Source organism: Pan paniscus, chromosome X, assembly GCF_029289425.2.
Source record: "Pan paniscus chromosome X, NHGRI_mPanPan1-v2.0_pri, whole genome shotgun sequence".
Classification (NCBI taxonomy): domain Eukaryota; kingdom Metazoa; phylum Chordata; class Mammalia; order Primates; family Hominidae; genus Pan; species Pan paniscus.
In genome coordinates, this window is record NC_073272.2 from 140,283,635 (window position 1) to 140,295,880 (window position 12,246).

Genomic DNA, 12,246 nt, shown 5'->3' on the forward strand with positions numbered 1-12,246 from the left:
CTATGACAAACCCACAGCCAATATCCTGCTGAATGGGCAAAACCTGGAAGCATTCCCTTTGAAAACTGGCACAAGACAGGGATGCCCTCTCTCACCACTCCTATTCAACATACTGTTGGAAGTTCTCGCCAGGGCAATCAGGCAGGAGAAAGAAATAAAGGGTATTCAATTCGGAAAAGAGGAAGTCAAATCGTCCCTGTTTGCAGATGACATGATTGTATATCTAGAATACCCCATCGTCTCAGCCCAAAATCTCCTTAAGCTGATAGGCAACTTCAGCAAAGTCTCAGGATACAAAATCAATGTGCAAAAACCACAAGCATTCCTATACACCAATAACAGACAGAGAGCCAAATCATGAGTGAACTCCCATTCACAATTGCTTCAAAGAGAATAAAATAGCTAGGAATCCAACTTACAAGGGATGTGAAGGACCTCTTCAAGGAGAACTACAAACCACTGCTCAAGGAAATAAAAGAGGACACAAACAAATGGAAGAACAGTCCATACTCATGGATAGGAAGAATCAATATCATGAAAATGGCCATACTGCCCAAGGTAATTTATAGATTCAATGCCATCCCCATCAAGCTACCAATGACTTTCTTCACAGAATTGGAAAAAACTACTTTCAAGTTCAAATGGCACCAAAAAAGAGCTCGCATCGCCAAGTCAATCCTAAGCCGAAAGAATAAAGCTGGAGGCATCACGCTACCTGACTTCAAACTGTACTACAAGGCTACAGTAACCAAAACACAGATATAGCATGGTACTGGTACCGAAACAGAGATATAGACCAATGGAACAGAACAGAGCCCTCAGAAATAATACCACACATCTACAACTATCTGATCTTTGACAAATCTGACAAAAACAAGAAATGGGGAAACGATTCCCTATTTAATAAATGGTGCTGGGAAAAATGGCTAGCCGTATGTAGAAAGCTGAAACTGGATCCCTTCCTTACACCTTATACAAAAATTAATTCAAGATGGATTAAAGACGTAAATGTTACACCTAAAACCATAAAAACCCTAGAAGAAAACCTAGGCAATACCATTCAGGACATAGGCATGGGCAAGGACTTCATGTCTAAAACACCAAAAGCAATGGTAACAAAACACAAAATTGACAAATGGGATCTAATTAAACTAAAAAGCTTTTGCACAGCAAAAGAAACTACCATCAGAGTGAACAGGCAACCTACAGAACAGGAGAAAATTTTTGAAATCTACCCTTCTGACAAAGGGCTAATATCCAGAATCTACAATGAACTCAAACAAATTTACAAGAAAAAAACAACCCCATCGACAAGTGGGTGAAGGATATGAACAGACACTTCTCAAAAGAAGACATTTATGCAGCCAAAGAACACATGAAAAAATGCTCATCATCACTGGCCATCAGAGAAATGCAAATCAAAACCACAATGAGATACCATCTCACACCAGTTAGAATGGCGATCATTAAAAAGTAAGGAATAAACAGGTGCTGGAGAGGATGTGGAGAAATAGGAACATTTTCACACTGTTGGTGGGACTGAAAACTAGTTCAACCATTGTGGAAGACAGTGTGGCGATTCCTCAGGGATCTAGAACTAGAAATACCATTTGACCCAGCCATCCCATTACTGGGTATATACGCAAAGGATTATGAATCATGCTGCTATAAAAACACATGCACACATATGTTTATTGTGGCACTATTCACAACAGCAAAGACTTGGAACCAACCCAAATGTCCAACAGTGATAGACTGGATTAAGAAAATATGGCACATATACACCATGGAATACTATGCAGCCATAAAAATTGATGAATTCATGTCCTTTGTAGGGATATGGATGAAGCTGGACACCATCATTCTCAGCAAACTATCGCAAGGACAAAAAACCAAACACCGCATGTTCTCACTCATAGGTGGGAATTGAACAATGAGAACACTTGCACACAGGAAGGGGAACATCACACACCGGGGCCTGTTGTGGAGTAGGGGGAGTGGGGAGGGATAGCGTCAGGAGATACACCTAATGTAAATGACGAGTTAATGGGTGCAGCACAGCAACATGGCACATCTATACATATGTAACAAACCTGCACGTTGTGCACATGTACCCTAGAACTTAAAATATAATTTTAAAAACTGTAAAAAAAAAGTACAAAAATAAAATAAAATAAAATAAGCAGCAAGAATGTCAATTATTTAATTTCCTTGTGATTACTAGTTAACCATTTGTTAAAAACTAAAACGGTTTCTCAACTCAAATAAATGCAAAGATATATCAAATACTTTAAAACATTAAAGATGAAGTGTTAACATAAATAATTACTAGTGACTTAACTACTAAATATCTTTAGGTAGAGTGGTTATTTCTAAGCATATAATGAAAGCTAAGAAACATAAAAAAGGTTAATAGAATTAAATGTAATATATAACCTTTATTTTAAAAAAGAACAAAATTTGTCAATGTATAAATAATAACTAAATGGGAGAGTATTTGCAATACCAGTAACAAAGGGCTAATATCTTGAAGGCAAAAAATCCCTTTCTACCAAAATATGATTACCCTCATAGAAAATTGCAAATATCAGTTAAAATATAGATGGACACTAAATAAGAAAATACTTTAAAATTCTAAGGTAATTAAAGATAATTCCTCATTTATCAAAAATTGTCGAGCACCTCATTGTATACAGATGCTGTTTCCTCTATCTGGGATGCTCTCTTCATAAATCCACTTGGCCAGCTCTTTCTCAAGATTAAATATCATCTCCTCATTGAAGTAGTTCCTGATCAAAAGCTTAATTTAAATATCTCCCCGAACAGTTTTCATTATAGCAACCATTACCATCTGACCTTATCTCACTCATTTAGTTGTGTTTTATTTGCCCCCTGAGGTTTCCCAAGGGTATGTGTAAATCCTCAGTGCCTAAAATAGAGCCTGATCCACAACAGACATTCAATAAACCTGTAAAAAATTGCCAAATGAATAATAGCTACCACGATTCCTTCCAGCTTCAAGATGTGATAGTGATCATAAGTAGAAATAGGGAAGCCAGGAAAGGTAAACTTGGGTAAGATTTGCCCAACTGTCTATTATACACACAATTGCAAAGTACCCACAAAACCAAGAGCATTGGAAATCTCTTTGCAAAAGGAATTATTTTCCCAAAATGAGTAAAATATTAGAGAAAAGTATATATTTTCAGATGATATACGTCATTTTTCTTATGTATTAGCCCCACCTATGTGTCTAATTTAGCCTAATATTTATTATCTAAGCAACAATTCCAAACACTTGGTGGGAAATTTTTAGCAATATCTACAAACTCAGACCTACTCGACAGATTAGGAAACAGAAGTTTCCACGGTTTTATAGGTGATCGTGTGGCTGCATTTTGCAATTTAAATTTAAAAAATGTCTTGGTGATAAACAGACACCTAGAGCTTTTGTCTGATCAACTGGAATAAAATGTGAAAACTTTCTATGGAAACCTCAGGGGAACGAAGGTGAGGTTGGTGATTTCACTGTGTTAGCAAGTGGAAATGCATTGGGAGTGATGACGAATGTTATTGTCTGTGTTCCTGGGAGATAACACAATTGCAATCCAGTGGCTTTTAATGAGTTTCCACTTGAGATACAGTGAGTACATCTGCATGTCAACTACAGAGACCAAAAATATATTTCTTGTCATCACTGCAGGAGGAGAAATCATTTCTGTGCTGTATAAAGTAGAAGGAAAGTAGGTTCATGTACTGCCTTTTGTATTAATGATAAATGATTGAGTTCAGTTAGCTTGTTCTTACACAATCTGAGGAAGAAGAACTGAGTACAGTGGCTCCCATTTTGTAACAGTTTGTTACTTTTTTCTGGGATGACCTGAAGCTAAGAACATGGGGGTAGACACATGTCTCATAATTTTTTTTTTTTTTTTTGACACAGGGTCTCACTCTGTCACCCAGGCTGAGAGTGCAGTGGCACAATCTTGGCTCACTGCAACCTCCCCCTTCCAGGTTCAAGCAATTCTCCTGCCACCACGCCCGGCTAATTTTTGTATTTGTAGTAGAGACAGGGTTTCACCGTGTTGGCCAGGCTGGTCTCGAACTTCTGACCTCAAGTGATCCAACTGCTTCAGCCTCCCAAAGTGCTGGGATAACAGGTACGAGCCACAATGACAGGCCCAAAATTTTTTCTTCAAGGTCTAAAAAAGTGTTTTCTTCCATCTGTGTAACTTTCTGTATGTGCTTTTAAAGTCCTTGTGCCATTGAGCTATAGGGCTTTGACTTCTGGGTCTAAAAAGGACACCAAGTTCTGCTATATCTTAAACACTGACAGCAATTACAGCCTTATCTTCAGGCCCAGTAGAAGATGCTAATCAAAGTAAACTGCGTTCATGAGATGCAGGGCCAGAAATTAAAACTATTCAACTCCTCAAGGCCCAAGGACTATTGTGGAAGAGGTGGGCATGTGAGATTGTAAGGGCTGATATTAAGAGAAAAGTAGCTCAGTTTCTCTAGGAATGAACCATTAATATCAAAGGCAAACTAAAGCAAAACCAGTATCTAGGTTGCTCTGTCAGTTTAACAAGGCTTTCTTGGAGCATTAACTCACTCCTTCATGCAAAATGATGAAGGTTACAAGGTTTGTAGGAATTGTATTTTATACTCAAGATGATTAAACTTTTATTATAAAATTTCAAAAAAACAAATTTAATTTGCCGCATCCTGTTTTTAATTAGGGCTTATTGTTTGGGATATTAAGCCTCCTCTCTCAAAGAATAAAGATTTTCACTATTTTTTTTTTTTTTTTTTTGAAATCTTTGAGTTACTGCTTTGGTTAAATGAATGACTTATTTTACAATGACCCATGACCCTATTTCGTGATATCAAGCATTTTAAACTTTTTATCTTTGATGAACTTTCCAAAGTCAAATTCTAACTTCATTCCTCCTTAATTTTTTGATATGAGTCCTCTGAAGTCCAAAAGAGACATATTGGTCTTATTTGGTATAAAAATCATACAAGAAGCATCGTCAAATATAAAATGGTGTTTGACTTTCTTTGGGCTCTATTTATAGAAATGTCAGTGATATGTGCTCCAAAATTATGGGAAACTCTTATACTTCTGAAATAACTTGTGTATGTTATTAATTATAAATTTTATGTTAAATTGTTGTATGCTACAGAAGTAACCAAAATTTCCTTGTCAATGGTGGTTTTAATAATGGCCGTCCTGGCTGGGTGTGGTGGCTCACGCCTGTAATCCCAGCACTTTGGAGGCCAAGGCGGGTGGATCACGAGGTCAGGAGTTCAAGACCAGCTTGGCCAAGATGGTGAGACCACCGTCTCTCCTAAAAATACAAAAATTAGCCGGGCGTGGTGGCACAGGCCTGTAATCCCAGCTACTCAGGAGGCTGAGCCAGAGAATCACTTAAACCCAGGAGGCAGAGGTTGCAGTGAGCTGACATCATGCCATTGCACTCCAGCCTGGGCAACAAGAGTGAAACTCCATTTCAAAAACAGAAAAAAATATACACCCCTGATTTGAAACAAGACTAGGATACACGGTAAAGAATGTTGATTCACTAAACTTTTGACAGACTGAAGGCCATTATTTCAGATTGGAGATAGGAAACTTAAAAGAACTACATGGACATTGGGTAAAAGAACATGGGTTGAAATTTGCCTGGCAGTAGCCCAAAAGTAAATGGTCTTCGAGGTGCATGTGAAGGAACTGTAGGAGGGAAATGGGATAATTCACATCTCCACCAATAAATAAATGTAGCCACACTAGCTTGGGGGATTTGAGGTGAGACATCGAAATACTAAGTCATGGTGAGGGCTGGAAGACAAAAGAATGAATCACTTAATAGGAATGGCTGTGGGGAAGGGCTTGAAGGAATCATCCTCTGACTTCCATGTGAACCATGAACATTAAACATGGAGAAACGAGGAGCGGCAGCAGATGGGTTTGGGATGCATCTTCAGGGGATGCTGAAACAACAACAGCATTTGGTTTGCTCTACACCCCTGTCACCCCTCGCCCGCAAGCCCAGGGAGTGGTCAGCAGTGGGGCTTTATGATGTGAAGCCACCCTAGGGCTGCCATTGGCTGGGACACTGCCTGTATGATCAAACAAAGCTCAAGGGTGTGGCTTTGCCTTGTCACCAGGAGGGTATATATAGGGAGGGCAAGAGCTCTGGGCCACTGCGAAGATTCAAAAGCTACAAAGCCTCCCGCAGACACTGACAAATTAATATATACAATGGACGAAAAATCCAGTTCCAGTGGGGTGAAGAGAAGCGCCCCCTGTGATTCCAACGAGGCTAACGAGGCGGTAAGATTGTTAGGTTTTGAAGCGAAGGCGAGGGTGAAAGAAAGACACACAGAGCGGGGGCGGCTCAAACAACAACACAGGAATATTGCAGACAATTGTGGAAGTGGGGGACCCGCTTAATGCCAGAGCCCACCGCCGCTTACAGGCTGGGGTGCTTGTAGGTAGGGGTGGGAGGGGCCTGGGCAGTATGGCTTGCTGCCCGGCAGGATATTGATAAGATGTTCTTATGATCAGGTGGTTTGGCCCTTTTTCTGGTGGAATATCATTGTGGTGTTCCGTAGAAATTGCCAAGCAAGATATGATAGGGATCTTTCTTTAGTTGGGCCTTTGTCCGCCTTGCAGACAGGTGGTTAGGCAGGATGTTTCTCATGGCCTGAACCCCCATGGGATGTTTCACTTTGACCAAGGTCTGCAAAATAGCAAAGAACTTACAAAATGGTGCAGTTTGGACTAACAGATGACCCTACCCACGCTCCTCTTCTTCTTCTTCCCCATAGATCTCTACTCTGTGGTTCAACCTTGTTCTTCTCTGGATCAAACCCCTTCCTCAACCTGCATTCCTTCTTCTCATAAAGCCCCCCTTGCTATCCAGTCTCTATCCTGTTCACCCAAAATAATGTCCTCCTGGCCTCTCCCTGTTTTCTTAACAGATGCCGGAGACCCAAAGTGGGGACTCACACCCACAACCTGCTCCTAAAAAACTCAAAACATCTGAGTCCTCGACCACAATAGTGCTTTCCTACAGGAGGAACGTTAAAATAACATCTGCACAGGAACTGGTGAATGACCACGCCCGAGAGAACCGAATCAACACCCTCCAAATGGAGGAGGAGGAATTCATAGAAATAACGACTGAAATACCTGAAAAGTAGCAACAGGCTGCAGCCCTAAAACTTGGGCAATGAAAATAAAGTTTGAGAAGCTGATGGCTGTGCATTATCTCTGCCTGTTTTCTGATGGTGGTGGGGGGGAAGGGAAGGGAAGAGGTAGGCATTTGAGAAGGGAGGGATATGAGGTCCTGTAGGGTTGGTGGACACACCCACAGGTGGACAGTAAGCCAGACATTGTAAATAAGGCCTGGGGGAGGACTGATTCCTAAAGAAAATTTCCTTCTTAAACTTTTATCTCACAGGAAGTGGAGATGTGTATATGTTCACGCAACTGTACCCGGCAGCACATAGTTCTGCTGAATGCACATATCGAAGGTATTCCCATCCCCTTTCCATTTGATATTTTCCTAGGTTAGAAATATATGCTTTATAAAGAGTAAATGTTCTGTAAAACACAAAGCACAATACAAAAGAAGATAGTAGATGTAGGAGTAAGTAAACGGCAGGAAAGCATTGCTTGTAATGAAATGATTGAAAAGCCAATTCTAAAACAAAATGTTCAATGCATCTTAAATATTTGTTACTGTTTTAATGACCTCAGCAGTCTTTAATCAAGATAAGTATGCTTTAGAAATGTGTTGATATCCGCAAAGTGTGAATATTCAAAATCGCCATGACTTGGGAAAAGGAAAGTAAAACATTCTTAAGTATGAGGAGCTTTTTTCCATGGAATGTGAACTGCAAGGTGGTGAGAAGGGTTAGGTGTGATGTGGTGAGATCATTTTTAGGAGAGTGTGTCTATTATCGGCTTCCTAACACTTCCATTTTGCATGATAATTTCCTGAAATTCATCATTTAATTAAGGCTATAGATTTTGATTACAATGTGTCTTAAAATGTCAAACAGTATAATATTTATAGTGAAAAAGAAAACTGCTTGGTGGATACACATCGGTTAGCGGGAAAAGACACCACAGGGATTCACCATGGAGTCACCCGTGGAAGGGGTTTTAGTTTCTGTCTTTGAATTGACCTTCACATAGTGTCTACCTCTTGAGAGTTCAGGGGATGTTGGACAGATCATTAGGTAAAACAAGAAGGTCTTCTCAGGATACATGAGGGAGTTAAATAAAAATGCAGGAGCAATTACAATTTTAGTTATTTGTAACTGTTGTTTGCTAAGTCATAACACGGTCATGGATAACATGAAAAAATAAAATATACTAAATATCAATAGACAAAAACCAGTTTGCTTTTCTCCAACCAAATACCTAAATACCTAGCACTGATTTCCAGAACAAAATCCCCCACGTACCATCTTTGGAATAAAAGAATATTCTTTCAAGTTGTCGGACCACAAGGTAAAAACAAAAAATCCCAATGCTTTTTTTCTTACTCTTTGATATGTACAATTGAAGGTATTCCTCATTGCAAACTAATATTTCCATCCAGCACGTGACATTAAAGAATTTTTCATATTGAGGATAGTAATACGGGATCACATTCTTTAGCCTTAGGCATTGCAGAGGAAAAACAAACAAACAAAAACAAACCAAAACTAAGCTGAGAGAGGCGGAGCAAGAAAAGCAGAATGGAAGGCTGCACACATCAGCCCCCTCGCAAGGACACAAATTTAACAACTATCCACACAGTAGAAAACACCTCCATAAGAACCCAAAATGAGAGGAACTCTCATAGTATCTGCTTGTATCACTGAAAGAGGCACTGAAGAGTTAGAAGAAACAGTCTTAAATCGCTGACCCCACCCCTTCCCTATCCTAGGCAGTGGCAGCGTGGTGTAAAGAGCATCTCTAGAAGCTGGAAGAGCAAGAGCAGAGCAGTTGTGGGTCACTGAACTCAGTGCTGTCTCTTACAGGAGAAAGGAAAACCAGACCAAACTTAGCTGACTCCCATCTGGGAAGGGAGCATTGAAACCACCTCTAGCCAGAGGGAAATTACCCATCCCAGGAATCAGAACTTGAGTTTCTGCAAACCTTGCCACCAAGGGCTAAAAAACAGTTCCAGGTTTCTCAGACAACCTTAAAGGCAGTCTAGGCCATAAGATCTCTAACTCGTAGGTGAGTTCTAGCATAGAATTGGGCCCAGAGGCAGTGGATTGTGGTGGGTATGTGGAGGGGTGCACATGACCTCCTGAGATACCAGCTGGGGCAGCCAAGTGAGTGCTGGTGTCACCCCTGCCCTAGCCCCAGACTGCCCAGCTAGCGGCTCCATAAAAGACCCCCTTCCTTCCACTTGAGGAGATGGAATAGTGAGGAGCGTTTTTTTTCTTGCATCTTGAATACCAGCTCAACTACAGCGGGACAGGGCACCGGTCGGGGTTGTGAAGCCCCTGTTCCAGGCACTAGCTCCTGGATAAACATTTCTAGACACACCCTAGGCCAGAAAGAAACCTGCTGCCTTGAAAGAAATGAAAAGAGAACACCTATACACTCTTTATGGGAATGTAACTTAGTTCAGCCATTGTAGAAAGCAGTTTGGTGATTTCTGCAAGAACTTAGAATTACCATTCATCTCAGCAATCACATTACTGGATATATACCCAAAGGATATATATCATTCTACCATTAAGACATATGCATGCGTATGTTCTTGACAGCACTATTCACAATAGCAAAGATATTGAATCAACCTAAAGGCCCATGAGCAGCAGACTGGATAAAGACAATGTGGTACACAAACAGCACGGAATACTCTGCAACCATAAAAAAACGAGATCATGTCTTTTGCAGCAACATGGATGGAGCTGGAGGCCATTACTCTAAGTGAACTCACGTGGGAACAGAAAATGGAATACCACCTTTTTCCATTTATAAGCAAGAGCTAAACATCGGTACGCATGGACACAAAGAAGGGAACAACAGACACCCGTGTCTACTTGGGGGTAAAGGATGGGGAGGAGGGTGAGGATTGAAAAGCTACCTATCAGCTATTATGCTGATTAACTGGGTGATGAAATAATCTGTACACCAAACCCGTGTGACACGCAACTTCCCTATATAACGAGCCTGCACATGTACCCCTGAACCTAACATAAAAGTTAACAAAAATTTAAAAATAAAATAATAAAAAATTAAGAAGTCTCACAGAGGTAGAGCGTAGAATGGTGGTGACTAGGGGCTCGGTGGTGGTGGCTGGAAAGACATTGCTCAAAGGATACCAAATTTCTGTTAGACTGAAGGAATAAGCTGCAGAGATACATTGTACAACACGGTGACTACAGGTGATCATAATATGTTGTATTATTGATAAATGCTAAGAGAGTAGACGTTAAGTGTTCTCAACACAAAATGATAACTTTGTGGGATGATGCACATGTTAATTAGCTATATTTATTCATTCTACAATGTATATACTTCAAACATTAGATACATGATAGATACATTCCATTTTATCTGTTCAGTTTAAAATAATAAAAATAAAGAAGAAAGACATGTCCAAGCGTTCTGTCTGGGAAGATGGGCCTGAGAGAGTCTTACATAGTTAATCATGTACTATGTTTTTCTGTGCAGGACAGCAGAGGGAGTGGGGCTACCTGAGAGCAGCACATAGTCAGTAAATGGCCTATAACAGCTCTACTTCCTTTCTTGAAGAATCAGAATGGTGAAAGAAACCAGTTTAATGTTTCTCATGCCCCTAAGAAGGACACTAAAGTGTTTTAAAGAGAGTTGATCTGAAGGTGCCCTGTGGTTGGGCTTGAGGGATGACATGAAAATGTTCTGCATGAATCAGCCATTTAGGGCCAGATGGGATGATACGCATCTCAGGAGATGTTCGATGGATACGACATTGGGAAATTCTGAGATTCTGAATTGATTAAGTGTGAGACTCATGCATATTAAGTGCAATTACATAAAATGGCATTGCATTTCTCATTCGGCCAAGCATTGTAACCAGGTATATTCATGTGCCAGCTATTTCAGTAAAAAGTGGTATCTCTCACAACCGTCTGCATTCCAATACAATTTTCTGAATGTAAGAGAAAGAGATATAGTTACAAGCAAGGTGTTCATCAATGAGAATAGTTTGCATCTCATCTTCTCTATTCTGCAGAAAGGCCCTTGAAGAGCATAGTGCATCATTTTCTTCATGGCCAAGAAAATCAAGAATCACTGATCTGGCCAGGCGCAGTGGCTCATGCCTGTAATCCCAGCACTTTGGGAGGCCGACGCGGGCGGATCACCGCAGGTCAGGAGTTTGAGGCGAGCCTGGCCAACATGGTGAAACCCTGTCTCTGCTAAAATACAAAAAAAAATTAGCTGGGCGTGGTGGCGGGCACCTGTAATCCCAGCTACTGGGGAGGCTGAGGCAGGAGAATTGCTTGAATCCAGGCAGTGGAGGTTGCAGTGAGCCGAGATCGTGCCACTGCACTCCGGCTTGGGTGACAGAGCCAGACTCTCTCTCAAAACAACAAAAACAAAAACAAGAAATCACCGATCCATTTGAAAGTCAGCAAATATTTTGTCATTGACTAAATACAGACCCTAGAGAGTGATCCCCATGCACCACACTACAACTTAAGACTGATTCTATTTCTTAATCATCCTTTGGAGGTCATCACGTTTTTGAACTCTTGTAATAACAGGGGACTTGAACTCATTTCAGACAGCAAACCTCGTCCTGTGTTATCTTATGCTCTGGGAGGAATCTAAAAGACAAGGAAGTAAGGAAGAAAGAAAGGAAGGGAGGGAGGGAGGAAGGAAGGGAGGGAGGGAAGGAGGGAGGGAGGGAGGAAAGGAGAAGAGGAGAGAAGAGAGGAGACGAGCTTAAACCTAAATTGGTAGAAAGCTTCACAAGTCTGAATACTTAACAAGTTAAATTAAGTAGCTAAAGATGTTTTTGAAAATCATCTGAGCAAACAAAAAATGATTCTGAAAAATATTTGGTAATGTAATAATGACAATGGGTTATTTCTTCTATCCTTGATCTCCTACAATATATTTTAAGCCAGATCATGTTTTTCCTTTGATGAAAACTCCACAGAGTTTTCATCTTGATGAAAATAAAATCCAAATTCCTAATAAGGCCGTACATGATGTGGGCACCTATTACCTCTCTGACA

At 40.5% G+C, this 12,246-nt stretch overlaps 1 protein-coding gene across 1 annotated transcript; it reads left to right on the forward strand.

The window, feature by feature from the left end:
• The first annotated feature begins 5,933 nt into the window (after positions 1-5,933).
• On the forward strand, positions 5,934-7,271 carry LOC117978075 (sperm protein associated with the nucleus on the X chromosome C-like). Its single transcript, XM_034950980.4, has 2 exons — positions 5,934-6,337; positions 6,988-7,271. The coding sequence occupies exons 1-2, from the start codon at positions 6,128-6,130 to the stop codon at positions 7,207-7,209; spliced, it is 432 nt and encodes a 143-aa protein (XP_034806871.3). The 5' UTR covers positions 5,934-6,127; the 3' UTR covers positions 7,210-7,271.
• The last annotated feature ends 4,975 nt before the right edge of the window (positions 7,272-12,246 follow it).

Bases quoted from the DNA above. Each gene is read 5' to 3' on its own strand.
- LOC117978075 (XM_034950980.4), top strand. From the start codon at position 6,128: ATGATCAAACAAAGCTCAAGGGTGTGGCTTTGCCTTGTCACCAGGAGG. The intron at 6,338-6,987 runs GTAAGATTGTTA...TTTTCTTAACAG, and splicing joins CCAACGAGGCTAACGAGGCG to ATGCCGGAGACCCAAAGTGG.